The 19187-nt window shown below is 47.7% G+C and overlaps 1 protein-coding gene across 1 annotated transcript; it reads left to right on the top strand.

Annotated features, from left to right (window-relative positions):
• Positions 1-7151: 7151 nt before the first annotated feature.
• On the top strand, positions 7152-8476 carry HSPB3 (heat shock protein family B (small) member 3). The gene has a single exon (XM_063943675.1). The coding sequence runs from the start codon at positions 7221-7223 to the stop codon at positions 7650-7652; it is 432 nt and encodes a 143-aa protein (XP_063799745.1). The 5' UTR covers positions 7152-7220; the 3' UTR covers positions 7653-8476.
• Positions 8477-19187: the final 10711 nt, after the last annotated feature.

Below are 19187 nucleotides of genomic sequence, written 5' to 3'. Positions count from 1 at the left end.
CCTTGCACATGACACACATTATTAATGTCCTTATATACATAATGCGCCTTACACATTATGACAACCTTTATTAATGCCCTCATACACATAATGTCCTTTACATATATGCCGCACATTATTAATTCCCTTATACACGTAATGACACACATAGTGTCCCTAAAGGCCCATACACACTGGTCAATATATCGGCCGTTCTCCTGAACGGCCGATATATCGCGGGACCGTCGGCCAGTGTGTACGGCCGATACGTCTGTGAACTCCGTCGTTCGACGGCCAATATATCTACCAATATATTGGCGCGTCGCTGTGTGTGTACGGGGCGGTCGGCCGACCGCCCATACACATGCTGCGGCGGCCGGCTGTGATTGACAGCTGAACTGGGCGGGCGTGTGTACACGCCCGCCCAGTTCATGACGTCAGTACCCGACGGATCGGGCAGTGTGTATGCTGAACACACTGCTCGATCAGTCCATAGATATATCTGCAGATCAATTGATCTGCAGATATATCTGTTAGTGTGTACCCACCTTTACACATATGTTGCACATTATTAATGCATTTTTACACATGACACACATAATGCCCCTTACACATATGCCGAACACTACTGCACAACCAACCCACCTGCACACAGCACTCACATAACCGCTAACACTGTGACCTCTGCCTCTGCTTGGATACAGATGTGTCCAGGGTTGGACTGGCCCACAGGGGTACATGGGAAACCACCTGTACCTCCTCCTTCAGGGATCAGTTTCCAGACTGTGCAAATAAATGATGCATATGTTACCTTATACTGCACATTACTATGGTGTATTTTCTACAGTACATTGCTGTTATTAATCTGGTACGTTATCATGCATGCACTAGCGGTGTTTACTATATATATTTATCAAGGGGCCCAGGCCATTCACTCTCTATTGCATAGGAAAACCAATGTGGTGGCTGACCACACACCCTCTGGAGACGGACCACACCCCTAAATATGGGCCCCTAACCACTGCATTTCCCCGGTGGGCCCTTTATGCCCCAGTCCGACACTGGATGTGTCCTCATAATTCTTGCCTCAATGCTAACATAGGGCGCCATTTTTTGATGAAAATACATCTTATTTGCATTGCTATGTGGCAAGGATGCACAATCAGTTTCTGCTGATTAAAATTATATGCAGCATGCCTATATTCTGTGTGAGACTGTGGCTGTATCTGTATATGAAATGCTACACATAGAATATAGGCATGCCACATATCATTTTAATCAGCAGAAGCTGCTGATGCCCCATAGGCATACCAAATGCCCTAGGCATTTGCCTAGTTTGCCTATGCCTAGGGCCGGCTCTGCTGACTATCATAAATTGACTACCATAAGCAATTTTCCAGCAGGCCAGCACTACTCTCTCTTCTCCTTCTAAGAACAGTCAAAACAAATGTCATTTAGTGATTTACAGTGATATCCCCATGATGACACTACACTGATCGCCAACCACTGACATGGAGCAGCAGCTTCTTATCTGTGATCCTGAAGGCACCTGCTCCTCCATGTATGTAATCACTGACACCATGGTACTGGATTATGCCATCACCACCATCTCCTGCCTGCTAAGGTGGGAATGGGCACTGCAGCATTCCAGACAAGGGCATCTGAGGTGTCAGAAAAGTTTTCACCAGTTTTCATTGTAAGTGTTGGGTGGAATTATTATTCAAGATAAAAAATTAAGAATATATATTAAGTGATAAATAAAAACACATTTGACTGCACCGCACTTTCCAGTACACATAGGGGGTCATTCTGAGTTGATTGCTAGCTACCATTGTTCGCAGCGCAGCGATCAGGCTAAAAATCGGCATTTCTGTGCATGCGTATGCACCGCAATGCACACGTGTGACGAATGGGTACAAAGGCATTTGTTGTTTTGCACAGGTTCTAGCAAAGTTTTCAGTCGCACTGACGGCTGCAAGAAGATTGACAGGAAGGGGGCGTTTCTGGGTGTCAACTGACCGTTTTCAGGGAGTGTCTGCAAAAACGCAGGCGTGTCTGAAAAAAATGCAGGCTTGGCTGGGCGTTCGCTGGGCGGGTGTATGACGTCAAATCCGGAATAGGCTGAAGTGATCGCAAGTGCTGAGTAGTTTCAGAGCTACTCAGAAACTGCACAAACTGTTTTTGCAGAGCTCGGCTGCACATGCGTTCGCACTTCTGCTAAGCGAAAATACCCAGTGGGCGGTGGCATAGCGTTTGCACGGCTGCTAAAACTAGCCAGTGAGCGATCAACCCCCATAGACATAAACACATACGTGAATATTCCAGGCAGTGGCAGATATAGAAATACTTCAGGTCATATGCTGCAAGCAGTGTCCGTTTCTCTTAACGTATGTGACTCTGATCTGTCATTTCATACCGGCATTGCTGGTTATTAATAATCAGGAAAAATAACTTGGTCAGATAGTTCACCCTGACATTGGTTTGCTCTATATGACTAGTGGCTGTCCCTTTTTTAATGTCATTGGCCCCTATGTCAGTGGCGTGCGGTGAGGTCAGAGGCTGGTGAGGCACTACAGCCATAATGTCCGCCGAATCCTGCCGATGACCCCTACCACCGCCGAGCCAATGCCTGCTACTGCCTCTTAGCCGATGCCTGCTGCCATTGCCAATGGCTTACAAACTTGCCCACCATCAACTGACCCAGCCCTCCGCCACTAATTTGCATCTCAATCTGATGCCGCCAATACCCTCTGCCGGCCTGCTCATCATACTTGTGATATATTGTACATTTTTATAGAAAAAAAATAAAAATTAGTGTTTGGGAAGGGAGTGGGAGGAGGACGTGAATGCAATTTTGTTGTCCAGGGCTTCCATTAACTTAATGGAGAAGGGTCTGAATGGGTTAAAAAATGTAAAAAAAATAAATGCGTGATGTCCCCCTTCCTAAGTATAACCAGCCTCGGGCTCTTTGAGCCGGTCCTGGTTGTTTAAATACTGGGAAAAAATTGGACAGGGGTTCCCCGTATTTAGACAACCAGCACCGGGCTCTTAGACCGGTCCTAGTTCCAAAAATACAGGGGACAAAAGATGTAGGGGTCCCCCATATTTTTAAAACCAGCACCGGACTCCACTAGCCAGGGACATAATGCCACAGCCGGGGGACACATTTATGTAGGTCCCTGCGGCCGTGGCATTACCCCCCCCCCCCCCAACTAGTCACCCCTGGCCGGGGTTCCCTGGAGGAGTGGGGACCCCTTAAATCAAGAGGTCCCCCCCTTTCCAGGCATCCAAGGGCCAGGGGTGAAGCCCGAGGCTGTCCCCAGCACCCCTGGGCGGTGGGTGCCGGGCTGATAGCCATAAGTGTGTATAAAAAAGAATATTGGTTTTTGTTGTGGAACTACAAGGCCCAACAAGCCTCCCCCGCTTGCTGGTACTTGGAGAACCTCAAGTACCAGCATGCGGGGAAATAACGGGCCCGCTGGTACCTGCAGTTCTACAACAACAAAAAATACCCAAATAAAAACACAACACACACACCGTGAAAGTAAAAATTTATTAAAACACACTTACACACTCACACATACTTACCTACATCCCACGCCGGTCACGTCCACTTGTCCATGTAGAATCCAATAGGTGGTTCCTGTAAAAATGAGAGATTACTTACCTACATCCCACGCCGGTCACGTCCACTTGTCCAGTAGAATCCAATAGGGCCGGTACCTGTAAAAATGAAAATTATACTTACAAATGAAGTAATCCACAGGAGGAGAGAGAGAAATGAATGAATATTATGCACTCGCTGACGCGGGAAGACGTTAGCACAGACAGGGGAAAGTGCTGCTGCTAACTGGGATGATGGAGCAGGCTCCCCCAATAGTTGTGAGCCTAGTAGCTGTACCGCTAGTAGCTTTGCCCCCTGTAGCAGTGCCACGAGTAGTTGTGACCCCTGTAGTTGTGCCCCCAGTCGCTGTGCCCCTTGTAGCTGTGCCCCCTGTAGCTTTGCCCCTTGTGGCTGTGCCCCCAGTAGTTGTGACCCCTGTAGCTGTGCCCGTTGTAGCTGTGCCCCTTGTAGCAGTGCCCTGTGTAGTTGTGCCCCCAGTCACTGTGGCCCCTGTAGCTTTGCCCCCAGTCACTGTGCCCCCAGTAGTTGTGACCCCAGTCGCTGTGCCCCTTGTAGCTTTGCCCCCAATAGCTGTGCCCCCTAGCTGTGCCCCGAGTAGTTGTGCCCCCTGTAGCTTTGCCCCCAGTAGCTGTGACCCCAGTCGCTGTGCACCCTGTAGCTTTGCCCCCAGTCGCTGTGACCCCTGTAATTGTGCCCCCAGTTGCTGTGCCCCTTGTAGTTGTGCCCCCCAGTTGCTGTGCCCCTTGTAGTTGTGCCCTCCAGTTGATGTGCCCCTTGTAGTTGTGCCCCTTGTAGTTGTGCCCCCCAGTTGCTGTGCCCCTTATAGTTGTACCCCTGTTGCTGTGCCCCTTGTTGTTGTGCCCCCCAGTTGCTGTGCCCCTTTTAGTTGTGCCCCTGTTGCTGTGCCCCCCAGTTGCTGCGCCCCTTATAGTTGTGCCCCTGTTGCTGTGCCCCTTGTAGTTGTGCCCCTTTTGCTGTGCCCCTTATAGTTGTGCCCCTGTTGCTGTGCCCCTTATAGTTGTGCCCCTGTTGCTGTGCCCCTTGTTGTTGTGCCCCCCAGTTGCTGTGCCCCTTATAGTTGTGCCCCTGTTGCTGTGCCCCTTGTAGTTGTGCCCCTTTTGCTGTGCCCCTTGTAGTTGTGCCCCTGTTGCTGTGCCCCCCAGTTGCTGCGCCCCTTATAGTTGTGCCCCTGTTGCTGTGCCCCTTGTAGTTGTGCCCCTTTTGCTGTGCCCCTTATAGTTGTGCCCCTGTTGCTGTGCCCCTTATAGTTGTGCCCCTGTTGCTGTGCCCCTTGTTGTTGTGCCCCCCAGTTGCTGTGCCCCTTATAGTTGTGCCCCTGTTGCTGTGCCCCTTGTAGTTGTGCCCCTGTTGCTGTGCCCCTTATAGTTGTGCCCCTGTTGCTGTGCCCCTTATAGTTGTGCCCCTGTTGCTGTGCCCCTTGTAGTTGTGCCCCTTTTGCTGTGCCCCTTATAGTTGTGCCCTTGTTGCTGTGCCCCTTATAGTTGTGCCCCTGTTGCTGTGCCCTTGTTGTTGTGCCCCCCAGTTGCTGTGCCCCTTATAGTTGTACCCCTGTTGCTGTGCTCCTTGTAGTTGTGCCCCTTTTGCTGTGCCCCTAATAGTTGTGCCCCTGTTGCTGTGCCCCTTATAGTTGTGCCCCTGTTGCTGTGCCCCCCAGTTGCTGTGCCCCTTATAGTTGTGCCCCTGTTGCTGTCCCCCTTGTAGTTGTGCCCCTTTTGCTGTGCCCCTTATAGTTGTGCCCCTGTTGCTGTGCCCCTTATAGTTGTGCCCCTGTTGCTGTGCCCCTTATAGTTGTGCCCCTGTTGCTGTGCCCCTTGTTGTTGTGCCCCCCAGTTGCTGTGCTCCTGTTGCTCTGCCCCCAACACAAACACATAAAAAAAAAAAAAACACACATACATACTTACCGCTCCTGCAGCGCTGTCCTCCGTCTCCTTCCGCTGGCTCGTCTCTGCTGTACTATGGGAGAGACGTCATGACTCATGACGTCTCTCCCATAGTAGCGCCGCTCAGACACTAGGGGTCAATTATGACCTCTGGTGTCAGTCAGCGGCGCTGGCTGCAGCGGGCACCCACACAGCCTACGGTGCCTGCTGCAGCCGGGAAGGGGGCTCGCTAGTGATTGGACAGCGGATCCAGCACTGGATCCGCTGGGCCAATCACATCTGGGACACTGACAGGGGCGTGCATTCATCGGGGCTGAATGCACGCCCCTGTCATTGCGGCACCAGTATAGGTGCCGCTTCCCCATTCATTTTCAATGGGCTTTCACAGCCCATTGCTGCGCCCCGCCCCCTGCCCACCCCCCGCTGCCCGGACTTTTAGTGTTAGCAGCGGGAGGCACCTCTCCCGCTGCCTCCCAGCTGTCCCTCACAAGCAGCCACAGGGGGGGAGAATTATTAAAATAATAAAAAAAGATATTTATAACAGACTGTGTTATAAATATCTTCTTTTTATTATTTTAATCATTATGACAGGGGAGGCACTGCCTCCCTGCCTCCCCTGACTGCACGTCCCTGCCTATGTAATAGGCTCTAATTTGCTGGTCCTACATTTGGTCTCACCTACATGAGCCACTTTCATCATTTTTCTCAGGGACACTTGCCACCTGCACTAAGGGGATGCCTCAGGTAGCAGCTTCCTCGGCTGCAGGAGGCTGTACCAGGTAGCCTGTACCCTGCATACCAAATACAAGTGCTTTTTGTTGCAGTTTCACCTCTTGCCTACCCCAATTACCACCTTGCAAGGGGGTAAGTAAGAGGCAGTCATTTCAACAGTCCTGGGGAAAAAAAGGTGATGTTGCCCGTAGCAACAATCACATTCTCACTATCATTTCTTTATTGCATCCTAGGAAATAATAGACAATCTGATTGGTTGCTATGGGCAACATCACCTCTTTTCACTTTTAGAAGCTTTAGTAAATTTACCCCCTGGTGTTTTTCGGTCTCCGTTATGTTCCTAATGAATTGAGAGGCTGAATTCTTATAATTATTGGTGCGGTCCACAATACGGCAGCCGCCCCTACTGTATGTGTAGACAACAGTTATATTTTGAAGGAAACATCTCAAAATAGCTAAAAAATACAATTAAATTACAGGCGTATTTAGTATGGCAACAGTAAATTTAAGTGCAAACCTGTTCCCATTTCCTCTTTGCCTCCAGCACAATACAGCAACAGCCAGCTTAGGAGCTACTGTATGTATATTTTAGTGATGAGCGGGTTCGGTTTTACTCGGTTTTACTCGGGAGTAAAACCGAACCTCGCTCATCACTCGTATATTTGCTAAATATCCTGACCAATTATACAGGAAACCTGCCCCAACAAGAAGCTTTTATTATTACTATCATCACTGACAAACTAGGCTGCACAGTAACCAGCAGACTGTGCCAGACAATAACTCCAACTCCTAAAATAGGATTTCCATGTATTGTTTATAAATAATCAATGTTAATCCAGATGGCTGTAACTGGGTCCAGGAATAAAATGGCAAACGCTTAGTGTCTATAAATATAACAGCTTAAATGAGGGGTATTGTGAATAGCACAGCTTATTATCATTTCATCAAGGCGACTATACTTGCTGACTGTGGTCTCCTAAACCATGGAAGGAATAACTATTAGACACTGGATAGAGACCCCAGTGCGACACCAGGACATTTTCCAGAGAAGAGATCTCGAAGATTGCGCACTGGAGAATTTGCTCTATGCTTTGCCGGGACGTCAGTGTGCTCCTCTGGATAGACATGTCAAGGTGGAAGGAAATAAGGATCCAGAATGTAAATCCAGAAGCGAAGACACTGCTCCCTTCCCGATCTTGCTGGATCTGGTCCAGTTCAAGCCAGAAGACATCATTATTCAGATATTTGAAGGATGGCTCATAATCAAAGCTGAGCATGGGTGCAGAATGGATGAGCACGGTTTTGTTTCAAGGAGTGTTACAAGAACATATAAACTGCCTTCTGGAATTCAGTCAAAGGATTTGTCTGCGATCTTCTGCCATGACGGGATTTTGGCTGTTTGCATGCACCAGTAACTGCTTAAAGAAGTGCATCTGTGCCTACCCTTCCTGAGCTAAAACAATACCTAGGGTGCTTTCTCATATAGGAACTTCTTCCTCACTGATGCCACTGTTTACTAGGAAGTGATTAGAAGTGAAGGAATATTGATGTAGCCTCCACTATGTGTAGGTGACGGGGATTCTATATCACATTGATCCACTTTGCATTTCCAACCTACAGAGAAACCGTTGTGTTAACGTTAAACAGCCTTTGGTCATTACTGTTGCATCAAATTGCATTGCAGGGGAGTCAGATATGAAATGTGCAGAGATTTAGAATTTAGAGGGGTGTGTCCTTGCCGAACTGTAGATTGCAGTGTAAATTACAAATGCAGCTGCTTAGTATTTCTGGGCTACATGCAAAAGCAACCAGTATTTACCCTGCATGCAAAAATAAGTAAATGTGCACCCTTTGCATTGCAACATGATTTGTCCTGGTTACATTTTTTTTTTTTTGCTTCTGACTCTGAATCTGCCGAATTGTGTGTAATAGAACACCTATAGAAGTTCCTTCTGCTTCAGGGTTTATAATAGATTGAGGCTCTATGGACAGTGAAGATAGATAAAGCCAGGATACAATACTGAGAAAACACAGCTAAATCCTTGGCATGCACACCTGATTGGTATATGGGAAAACCAATGTTGTACAGAATCTGGCTGTGCGCTATGAGTATGTACACAGAAGATGTAGAGTATAAAGTGGGGAAGCTAATGTTATAATTTTGCAGTGCACTTACTGTATGTAATATGATGTGTGTTAAAATGTATTTGACTTGAAAGTAAAAGCAGCTGGTAATCTCTGTTTGGCTTTCTATACATTGCACACTGACACCTACTGTACATGGTGACACGCACACTGTAACGTTGGTGTAATAGTCTGCTTTATTTATCAGTATGGCAAACAATACAAACAAAACATTATCTTTCCTGGCGCTCCCTATCAGTAAGCTAACACAGTCCAGCTGGCTATCAGATCATACACCCCAGCTCTATAATAATTGCCTAGCATGTTTTCCTTTCTCCTGAGGCTAACAGTAGAGATGAGCGGGTTCGGTTTCTCTGAATCCGAACCCGCCAGAACTTCATGTTTTTTTTCGCGGGTCCGAGCGACTCGGATCTTCCCGCCTTGCTCGGTTAACCCGAGCGCGCCCGAACGTCATCATGACGCTGTCGGATTCTCGCGAGGCTCGGATTCTATCGCGAGACTCGGATTCTATATAAGGAGCCGCGCGTCGCCGCCATTTTCACACGTGCATTGAGATTGATAGGGAGAGGACGTGGCTGGCGTCCTCTCCATTTAGATTATAAGAGACTGAGAGAGATTTACTGGAGCTGACTAGGAGGAGTACTGTTACTGTAGAAGTGTAGAGACTGAGTGGAGAGAGTTTACTAGTGAGGACAGTGCAGTTTACTTTATAATCCGTTCTCTGCCTGAAAAAAGCGATACACAGCACACAGTGACTCAGTCACATACCATATCTGTGTGCACTGCTCAGGCTCAGGCCAGTGTGCTGCATCATCTATTATCTATATATAATATTATATATATCTGTCTGACTGCTCAGCTCACACAGCTTATAATTGTGGGGGAGACTGGGGAGCACTACTGCAGTGCCAGTTATAGGTTATAGCAGGAGCCAGGAGTACATAATATATTATATAGTGAGTGACCACCAGACACACAGTGCAGTTTATTTAATATATCCGTTCTCTGCCTGAAAAAAGCGATACACACAGTGACTCAGTCAGTCACATACCATATCTGTGTGCACTGCTCAGGCTCAGGCCAGTGTGCTGCATCATCTATTATCTATATATAATATTATATATATCTGTCTGACTGCTCAGCTCACACAGCTTATAATTGTGGGGGAGACTGGGGAGCACTACTGCAGTGCCAGTTATAGGTTATAGCAGGAGCCAGGAGTACATAATATATTATATAGTGAGTGACCACCAGACACACAGTGCAGTTTATTTAATATATCCGTTCTCTGCCTGAAAAAAGCGATACACACAGTGACTCAGTCAGTCACATACCATATCTGTGTGCACTGCTCAGGCTCAGGCCAGTGTGCTGCATCATCTATTATCTATATATAATATTATATATATCTGTCTGACTGCTCAGCTCACACAGCTTATAATTGTGGGGGAGACTGGGGAGCACTACTGCAGTGCCAGTTATAGGTTATAGCAGGAGCCAGGAGTACATAATATATTATATAGTGAGTGACCACCAGACACACAGTGCAGTTTATTTAATATATCCGTTCTCTGCCTGAAAAAAGCGATACACACAGTGACTCAGTCAGTCACATACCATATCTGTGTGCACTGCTCAGGCTCAGGCCAGTGTGCTGCATCATCTATATATATTATATATCTGTCTGACTGCTCAGCTCACACAGCTTATAATTGTGGGGGAGACTGGGGAGCACTACTGCAGTGCCAGTTATAGGTTATAGCAGGAGCCAGGAGTACATATTATATTAAAATTAAACAGTGCACACTTTTGCTGCAGGAGTGCCACTGCCAGTGTGACTGACCAGTGACCTGACCACACTGACCACCAGTATAGTTAGTAGTATACTTATATTGTGATTGCCTGAAAAAGTTAAACACTCGTCGTGTGACTTCACTTGTGTGTTTTTTTTTTTTATTCTATAAAAATAAAACTCATTCTGCTGACAGACAGTGTCCAGCAGGTCCGTCATTATATAATATATAATATATACCTGTCCGGCTGCAGTAGTGATATATATATATTTTTTATATCATTTATCATCCAGTCGCAGCAGACACAGTACGGTAGTTCACGGCTGTGGCTACCTCTGTGTCTCTGCACTCGGCAGGCAGTCCGTCCATAATTGTAATACCACCTAACCGTGGATTTTTTTCATTCTTCTTTATACATACATAGTTACATAGACATCTTCTCTTTATCAACCAGTCTATATTAGCTGCAGACACAGTACAGTACGGTAGTTCACGGCTGTGGCTACCTCTGTGTCTGCACTCGGCAGGCAGTCCGTCCATAATTGTATACCACCTAACCGTGGTTTTTTTTCATTCTTCTTTATACATACATAGTTACATAGACATCTTCTCTTTATCAACCAGTCTATATTAGCTGCAGACACAGTACAGTACGGTAGTTCACGGCTGTGGCTACCTCTGTGTCTGCACTCGGCAGGCAGTCCGTCCATAATTGTATACCACCTAACCGTGGATTTTTTTCAGTCTTCTTTATACATACATAGTTACATAGACATCTTCTCTTTATCAACCAGTCTATATTAGCTGCAGACACAGTACAGTACGGTAGTTCACGGCTGTGGCTACCTCTGTGTCTGCAGTCGGCAGGCAGTCCATAATTGTATACTAGTATCCATCTCCATTGTTTACCTGAGGTGCCTTTTAGTTGTGCCTATTAAAATATGGAGAACAAAAATGTTGAGGTTCCAAAATTAGGGAAAGATCAAGATCCACTTCCACCTCGTGCTGAAGCTGCTGCCACTAGTCATGGCCGAGACGATGAAATGCCAGCAACGTCGTCTGCCAAGGCCGATGCCCAATGTCATAGTACAGAGCATGTCAAATCCAAAACACCAAATATCAGAAAAAAAAGGACTCCAAAACCTAAAATAAAATTGTCGGAGGAGAAGCGTAAACTTGCCAATATGCCATTTACCACACGGAGTGGCAAGGAACGGCTGAGGCCCTGGCCTATGTTCATGGCTAGTGGTTCAGCTTCACATGAGGATGGAAGCACTCAGCCTCTCGCTAGAAAAATGAAAAGACTCAAGCTGGCAAAAGCAGCACAGCAAAGAACTGTGCATTCTTCGAAATCCCAAATCCACAAGGAGAGTCCAATTGTGTCGGTTGCGATGCCTGACCTTCCCAACACTGGACGTGAAGAGCATGCGCCTTCCACCATTTGCACGCCCCCTGCAAGTGCTGGAAGGAGCACCCGCAGTCCAGTTCCTGATAGTCAGATTGAAGATGTCAGTGTTGAAGTACACCAGGATGAGGAGGATATGGGTGTTGCTGGCGCTGGGGAGGAAATTGAGCAGGAGGATTCTGATGGTGAGGTGGTTTGTTTAAGTCAGGCACCCGGGGAGACACCTGTTGTCCGTGGGAGGAATATGGCCGTTGACATGCCAGGTGAAAATACCAAAAAAATCAGCTCTTCGGTGTGGAGGTATTTCACCAGAAATGCGGACAACAGGTGTCAAGCCGTGTGTTCCCTTTGTCAAGCTGTAATAAGTAGGGGTAAGGACGTTAACCACCTCGGAACATCCTCCCTTATACGTCACCTGCAGCGCATTCATAATAAGTCAGTGACAAGTTCAAAAACTTTGGGTGACAGCGGAAGCAGTCCACTGACCAGTAAATCCCTTCCTCTTGTAACCAAGCTCACGCAAACCACCCCACCAACTCCCTCAGTGTCAATTTCCTCCTTCCCCAGGAATGCCAATAGTCCTGCAGGCCATGTCACTGGCAATTCTGACGAGTCCTCTCCTGCCTGGGATTCCTCCGATGCATCCTTGCGTGTAACGCCTACTGCTGCTGGCGCTGCTGTTGTTGCCGCTGGGAGTCGATGGTCATCCCAGAGGGGAAGTCGTAAGCCCACTTGTACTACTTCCAGTAAGCAATTGACTGTTCAACAGTCCTTTGCGAGGAAGATGAAATATCACAGCAGTCATCCTACTGCAAAGCGGATAACTGAGGCCTTGGCATCCTGGGTGGTGAGAAACGTGGTTCCGGTATCCATCATTACTGCAGAGCCAACTAGAGACTTGTTGGAGGTACTGTGTCCCCGGTACCAAATACCATCTAGGTTCCATTTCTCTAGGCAGGCGATACCGAAAATGTACACAGACCTCAGAAAAAGAGTCACCAGTGTCCTAAAAAATGCAGCTGTACCCAATGTCCACTTAACCACGGACATGTGGACAAGTGGAGCAGGGCAGGGTCAGGACTATATGACTGTGACAGCCCACTGGGTAGATGTATGGACTCCCGCCGCAAGAACAGCAGCGGCGGCACCAGTAGCAGCATCTCGCAAACGCCAACTCTTTCCTAGGCAGGCTACGCTTTGTATCACCGGTTTCCAGAATACGCACACAGCTGAAAACCTCTTACGGCAACTGAGGAAGATCATCGCGGAATGGCTTACCCCAATTGGACTCTCCTGTGGATTTGTGGCATCGGACAACGCCAGCAATATTGTGTGTGCATTAAATATGGGCAAATTCCAGCACGTCCCATGTTTTGCACATACCTTGAATTTGGTGGTGCAGAATTTTTTAAAAAACGACAGGGGCGTGCAAGAGATGCTGTCGGTGGCCAGAAAAATTGCGGGACACTTTCGGCGTACAGGCACCACGTACAGAAGACTGGAGCACCACCAAAAACTACTGAACCTGCCCTGCCATCATCTGAAGCAAGAAGTGGTAACGAGGTGGAATTCAACCCTCTATATGCTTCAGAGGTTGGAGGAGCAGCAAAAGGCCATTCAAGCCTATACAATTGAGCACGATATAGGAGGTGGAATGCACCTGTCTCAAGTGCAGTGGAGAATGATTTCAATGTTGTGCAAGGTTCTGATGCCCTTTGAACTTGCCACACGTGAAGTCAGTTCAGACACTGCCAGCCTGAGTCAGGTCATTCCCCTCATCAGGCTTTTGCAGAAGAAGCTGGAGACATTGAAGGAGGAGCTAACACGGAGCGATTCCGCTAGGCATGTGGGACTTGTGGATGCAGCCCTTAATTCGCTTAACAAGGATTCACGGGTGGTCAATCTGTTGAAATCAGAGCACTACATTTTGGCCACCGTGCTCGATCCCAGATTTAAAGCCTACCTTGGATCTCTCTTTCCGGCAGACACAAGTCTGCTGGGGTTGAAAGACCTGCTGGTGACAAAATTGTCAAGTCAAGCGGAACGCGACCTGTCAACATCTCCTCCTTCACATTCTCCCGCAACTGGGGGTGCGAGGAAAAGGCTCAGATTTCCGAGCCCACCCGCTGGCGGTGATGCAGGGCAGTCTGGAGCGACTGCTGATGCTGACATCTGGTCCGGACTGAAGGACCTGACAACGATTACGGACATGTCGTCTACTGTCACTGCATATGATTCTCTCAACATTGATAGAATGGTGGAGGATTATATGAGTGACCGCATCCAAGTAGGCACGTCACACAGTCCGTACTTATACTGGCAGGAAAAAGAGGCAATTTGGAGGCCCTTGCACAAACTGGCTTTATTCTACCTAAGTTGCCCTCCCACAAGTGTGTACTCCGAAAGAGTGTTTAGTGCCGCCGCTCACCTTGTCAGCAATCGGCGTACGAGGTTACATCCAGAAAATGTGGAGAAGATGATGTTCATTAAAATGAATTATAATCAATTCCTCCGCGGAGACATTGACCAGCAGCAATTGCCTCCACAAAGTACACAGGGAGCTGAGATGGTGGATTCCAGTGGGGACGAATTGATAATCTGTGAGGAGGGGGATGTACACGGTGATATATCGGAGGGTGAAGATGAGGTGGACATCTTGCCTCTGTAGAGCCAGTTTGTGCAAGGAGAGATTAATTGCTTCTTTTTTGGGGGGGGTCCAAACCAACCCGTCATATCAGTCACAGTCGTGTGGCAGACCCTGTCACTGAAATGATGGGTTGGTTAAAGTGTGCATGTCCTGTTTTGTTTATACAACATAAGGGTGGGTGGGAGGGCCCAAGGACAATTCCATCTTGCACCTCTTTTTTCTTTTCTTTTTCTTTGCATCATGTGCTGATTGGGGAGGGTTTTTTGGAAGGGACATCCTGCGTGACACTGCAGTGCCACTCCTAGATGGGCCCGGTGTTTGTGTCGGCCACTAGGGTCGCTAATCTTACTCACACAGTCAGCTACCTCATTGCGCCTCTTTTTTTCTTTGCGTCATGTGCTGTTTGGGGAGGGTTTTTTGGAAGGGACATCCTGCGTGACACTGCAGTGCCACTCCTAGATGGGCCCGGTGTTTGTGTCGGCCACTAGGGTCGCTAATCTTACTCACACAGCTACCTCATTGCGCCTCTTTTTTTCTTTGCGTCATGTGCTGTTTGGGGAGGGTTTTTTGGAAGGGCCATCCTGCGTGACACTGCAGTGCCACTCCTAGATGGGCCCGGTGTTTGTGTCGGCCACTAGGGTCGCTAATCTTACTCACACAGCTACCTCATTGCGCCTCTTTTTTTCTTTGCGTCATGTGCTGTTTGGGGAGGGTTTTTTGGAAGGGACATCCTGCGTGACACTGCAGTGCCACTCCTAGATGGGCCCGGTGTTTGTGTCGGCCACTAGGGTCGCTTATCTTACTCACACAGCGACCTCGGTGCAAATTTTAGGACTAAAAATAATATTGTGAGGTGTGAGGTATTCAGAATAGACTGAAAATGAGTGTAAATTATGGTTTTTGAGGTTAATAATACTTTGGGATCAAAATGACCCCCAAATTCTATGATTTAAGCTGTTTTTTAGTGTTTTTTGAAAAAAACACCCGAATCCAAAACACACCCGAATCCGACAAAAACAATTCGGTGAGGTTTTGCCAAAACGCGTTCGAACCCAAAACACGGCCGCGGAACCGAACCCAAAACCAAAACACAAAACCCGAAAAATTTCAGGCGCTCATCTCTAGCTAACAGTGTCCTAATTCCCTACATAAAGCTGATTAGTCCAGGTGCCATGTTTAAATAGTCTAATACCCCTTTTCCACTGGCTTTAAAAACACGGGTAAATGCGTGGGGGCGCGCATTTACCTGTGTTTATTCCTAGTGGAAACGGTCCCCCCTACAAATTCCCGGATCAAGTGATAGCTAGCCGGGTTGAACACGTGTTCAACCCAGTAAGCTGTGTAGTGTGAACGGGAGCCGTGTCGATGCGACACGGCTCCCGTTCACAATGAATAGAAGGGCGGTGCTGAGAGATCATGTGATCTCCCAGCGCCGCCCCTGCCGCGTCAGCAGCAGAGTCACCAACCCGGCAATATGCCACTCCTAGATGGGCCCGGTGTTTGTGTCGGCCACTAGGGTCGCTAATCTTACTCACACAGTCAGCTACCTCATTGCGCCTCTTTTTTTCTTTGCGTCATGTGCTGTTTGGGGAGGGTTTTTTGGAAGGGACATCCTGCGTGACACTGCAGTGCCACTCCTAGATGGGCCCGGTGTTTGTGTCGGCCACTAGGGTCGCTAATCTTACTCACACAGCTACCTCATTGCGCCTCTTTTTTTCTTTGCGTCATGTGCTGTTTGGGGAGGGTTTTTTGGAAGGGCCATCCTGCGTGACACTGCAGTGCCACTCCTAGATGGGCCCGGTGTTTGTGTCGGCCACTAGGGTCGCTAATCTTACTCACACAGCTACCTCATTGCGCCTCTTTTTTTCTTTGCGTCATGTGCTGTTTGGGGAGGGTTTTTTGGAAGGGACATCCTGCGTGACACTGCAGTGCCACTCCTAGATGGGCCCGGTGTTTGTGTCGGCCACTAGGGTCGCTTATCTTACTCACACAGCGACCTCGGTGCAAATTTTAGGACTAAAAATAATATTGTGAGGTGTGAGGTATTCAGAATAGACTGAAAATGAGTGTAAATTATGGTTTTTGAGGTTAATAATACTTTGGGATCAAAATGACCCCCAAATTCTATGATTTAAGCTGTTTTTTAGTGTTTTTTGAAAAAAACACCCGAATCCAAAACACACCCGAATCCGACAAAAACAATTCGGTGAGGTTTTGCCAAAACGCGTTCGAACCCAAAACACGGCCGCGGAACCGAACCCAAAACCAAAACACAAAACCCGAAAAATTTCAGGCGCTCATCTCTAGCTAACAGTGTCCTAATTCCCTACATAAAGCTGATTAGTCCAGGTGCCATGTTTAAATAGTCTAATACCCCTTTTCCACTGGCTTTAAAAACACGGGTAAATGCGTGGGGGCGCGCATTTACCTGTGTTTATTCCTAGTGGAAACGGTCCCCCCTACAAATTCCCGGATCAAGTGATAGCTAGCCGGGTTGAACACGTGTTCAACCCAGTAAGCTGTGTAGTGTGAACGGGAGCCGTGTCGATGCGACACGGCTCCCGTTCACAATGAATAGAAGGGCGGTGCTGAGAGATCATGTGATCTCCCAGCGCCGCCCCTGCCGCGTTAGCAGCAGAGTCACCAACCCGGCAATATGCCGGGTTGGTGAGCGCTGTGCGAAAGGGGGCTTTAGCACGAGTCGCAGCCGTGTCAGGCTCCCGGCTGCGACCCGTGCTACAGATGGAAAAGGGGTATTACTGTAGCCCCATCCTGTACCCTGGTAGCAGCAGTGAAAGATGAATTTCCTCCTAGGGCACGTGGTAAGTCCTTCACATTCACAAGTACTGTATATATACAGTGCATCCGGAAAGTATTCACAGCGCTTCACTCTTTCCACATTTGTTATGTTACAGCCTTATTTCAAACTGGAATAAAATAATTTTTTCCCTCAAAATTCTACACACAATACCCCATAATGACAACGTGAAAAAAGTTTTTTTAAGACTTTTGCAGATTTATTAAAAATAAAAAACTAAGAATCACCACCATGCTTCACTGTAGGGATGGTATTGGTCTGGCGATGAGTGGTGCCTGGTTTCCTCCAAACATGACACCTGGCATTCACGCCATAGAGTTCAATCTTTATCTCATCAGACCAGAGAATTTTGTTTCTCATGGTCTGAGAGTGCCCTTCTGCTCCACAGGAAGCTTCTGTCCTCCCTGAACTCGCCTTAGGACCATGCATTACGGTTTGACAGGTGTACCACCCCAGTGCATTTTGGCAAACTCCAGTCGGGCTGCCATGTGCTTTTTACTATGGAGTGGCTTCCGTCTGGTCACTCTACCATACAGGCCTGATTGGTGGATTGCTGCAGAGATGGTTGTCCTTCTGGAAAGTTCTCCTCTCAACACAGAGGAATGCTGTAACTCTTACAGAGTGACCATAGGTTTCTTGGTCACCTCCCTGACTAGGGCCCTTCTCCCCCGATCACTCACTTTAGACGGCTGGATAGCTTTAGGAATAGTCCTGGTGGTTCCAAACTTCTTCCATTTATGGATGATGGAGGCCACTGTGCTCATTGGGACCTTCAAAGCAGCAGATATTTTTCTGTACCCTTCCCCAGATTTGTGCCTCGAGACAATCCTGTCACGGAGGTCTAAAGACAGTTCCTTTGACTTCACGCTTGGTTTGTGCTCAGACATGCACTGTCTAGTGTGGGACCTTATATAGACAGGTGTGTGCCTTTCCAGACATGTCCAATCAAATGAATTTACCACAGGTGGACTCCAGTTACACTGTAGGAACATCTCAAGGATGATCAGTGGAAGCAGGATGCACCTGAGCTCAATTTTAAGCTTCATGGCAAAGGCTATGAATACTTATGTACATGTGATCTCTTAGTTTTTTATTTTTTATAAATTAGCAAAACTCTAAAAAAAAACTTTTTTCACATCATTATGGGGTATTGTGTGTAGAATTTTGAGGGGGAAAAATGAATTTATTCCATTTTGGAATAAGAATGCAACATAACAAAATGTGGAAAAAGTGATGCGCTGTTAATACATTCCGGATGCACTGTAAGGGGTTTATTTATAACCACTTATACCCCTTTTTTATCACACCTGTAACCTGGTTTATTGATGGGGCAAGTGGGTCTAATTTTTGTGTGAAAGGGTCAAAGAAAATGAACCTGGGTCACGTTACCCAGAAATCTGAACCTGGTAGTTACCAGGGCCAATCCTGGTACCGACCCAGGTAGCCAGTGGGGTGAACCAGTGACCTGGGTCACGTTAAAAGCATAGGGAGAACTCGATCACCAGCGCTTGGAGATGACGCGCCACTAACCGGGGTCCAGCTTGCGGTGTGAACAGGATTTTAAGCCAATGTAACACAGCTTAAAACCATGTTCACTAACACAGGTCACACCTGGCATTTTGTTGTAAAAGGGGTATTACACATGCAGAAACACTTCTTTACATGTGTATTAATTAATGGGTCCCCCATTTTAAGAAAACTGTGTAATGTTTTCAGAGAATGCTTGCGGTGACTGACGCCATCCTCACTGTCATTAGTTCTGGGTGGGCCGCTCCTTCCTTCCTTGGAAAGAGTTCCAGAGTGCGAAGAGGGATGCTTACAACTCTGGCAGCAGACCACACAGCCACGCCCACAGCAGCCAACACCTATGGGGAGAGACTTCCTATTGAGAGCACATGCCCTCCACCCTTACATTCCCTACTCCCCGCCGTCCTGGGGGTGCAGGAGATGCTGATCCCACTGTGCAGCATCTTCGCTCCACCATTTGTTGGGCGGGGGGGGGGAATGGCCATGCCTCCCAGGATTTGGCCACTCCTCTCCCCTCAATACCGTGGCCGAGGCCGCTCTTGGCTGCTCTGCATAATAAATAACACATTGGTGAACAGGTCCTGCTCACATTAGCCATGGTGTGCCCAGCATGGA

The sequence above is a fragment of the Pseudophryne corroboree genome, chromosome 1 (genome assembly GCF_028390025.1).
Source record: "Pseudophryne corroboree isolate aPseCor3 chromosome 1, aPseCor3.hap2, whole genome shotgun sequence".
NCBI lineage: Eukaryota > Metazoa > Chordata > Amphibia > Anura > Myobatrachidae > Pseudophryne > Pseudophryne corroboree.
Note: the sequence above shows the minus strand (reverse complement) of the source record. Positions and strands in the feature narration are given on the sequence as shown.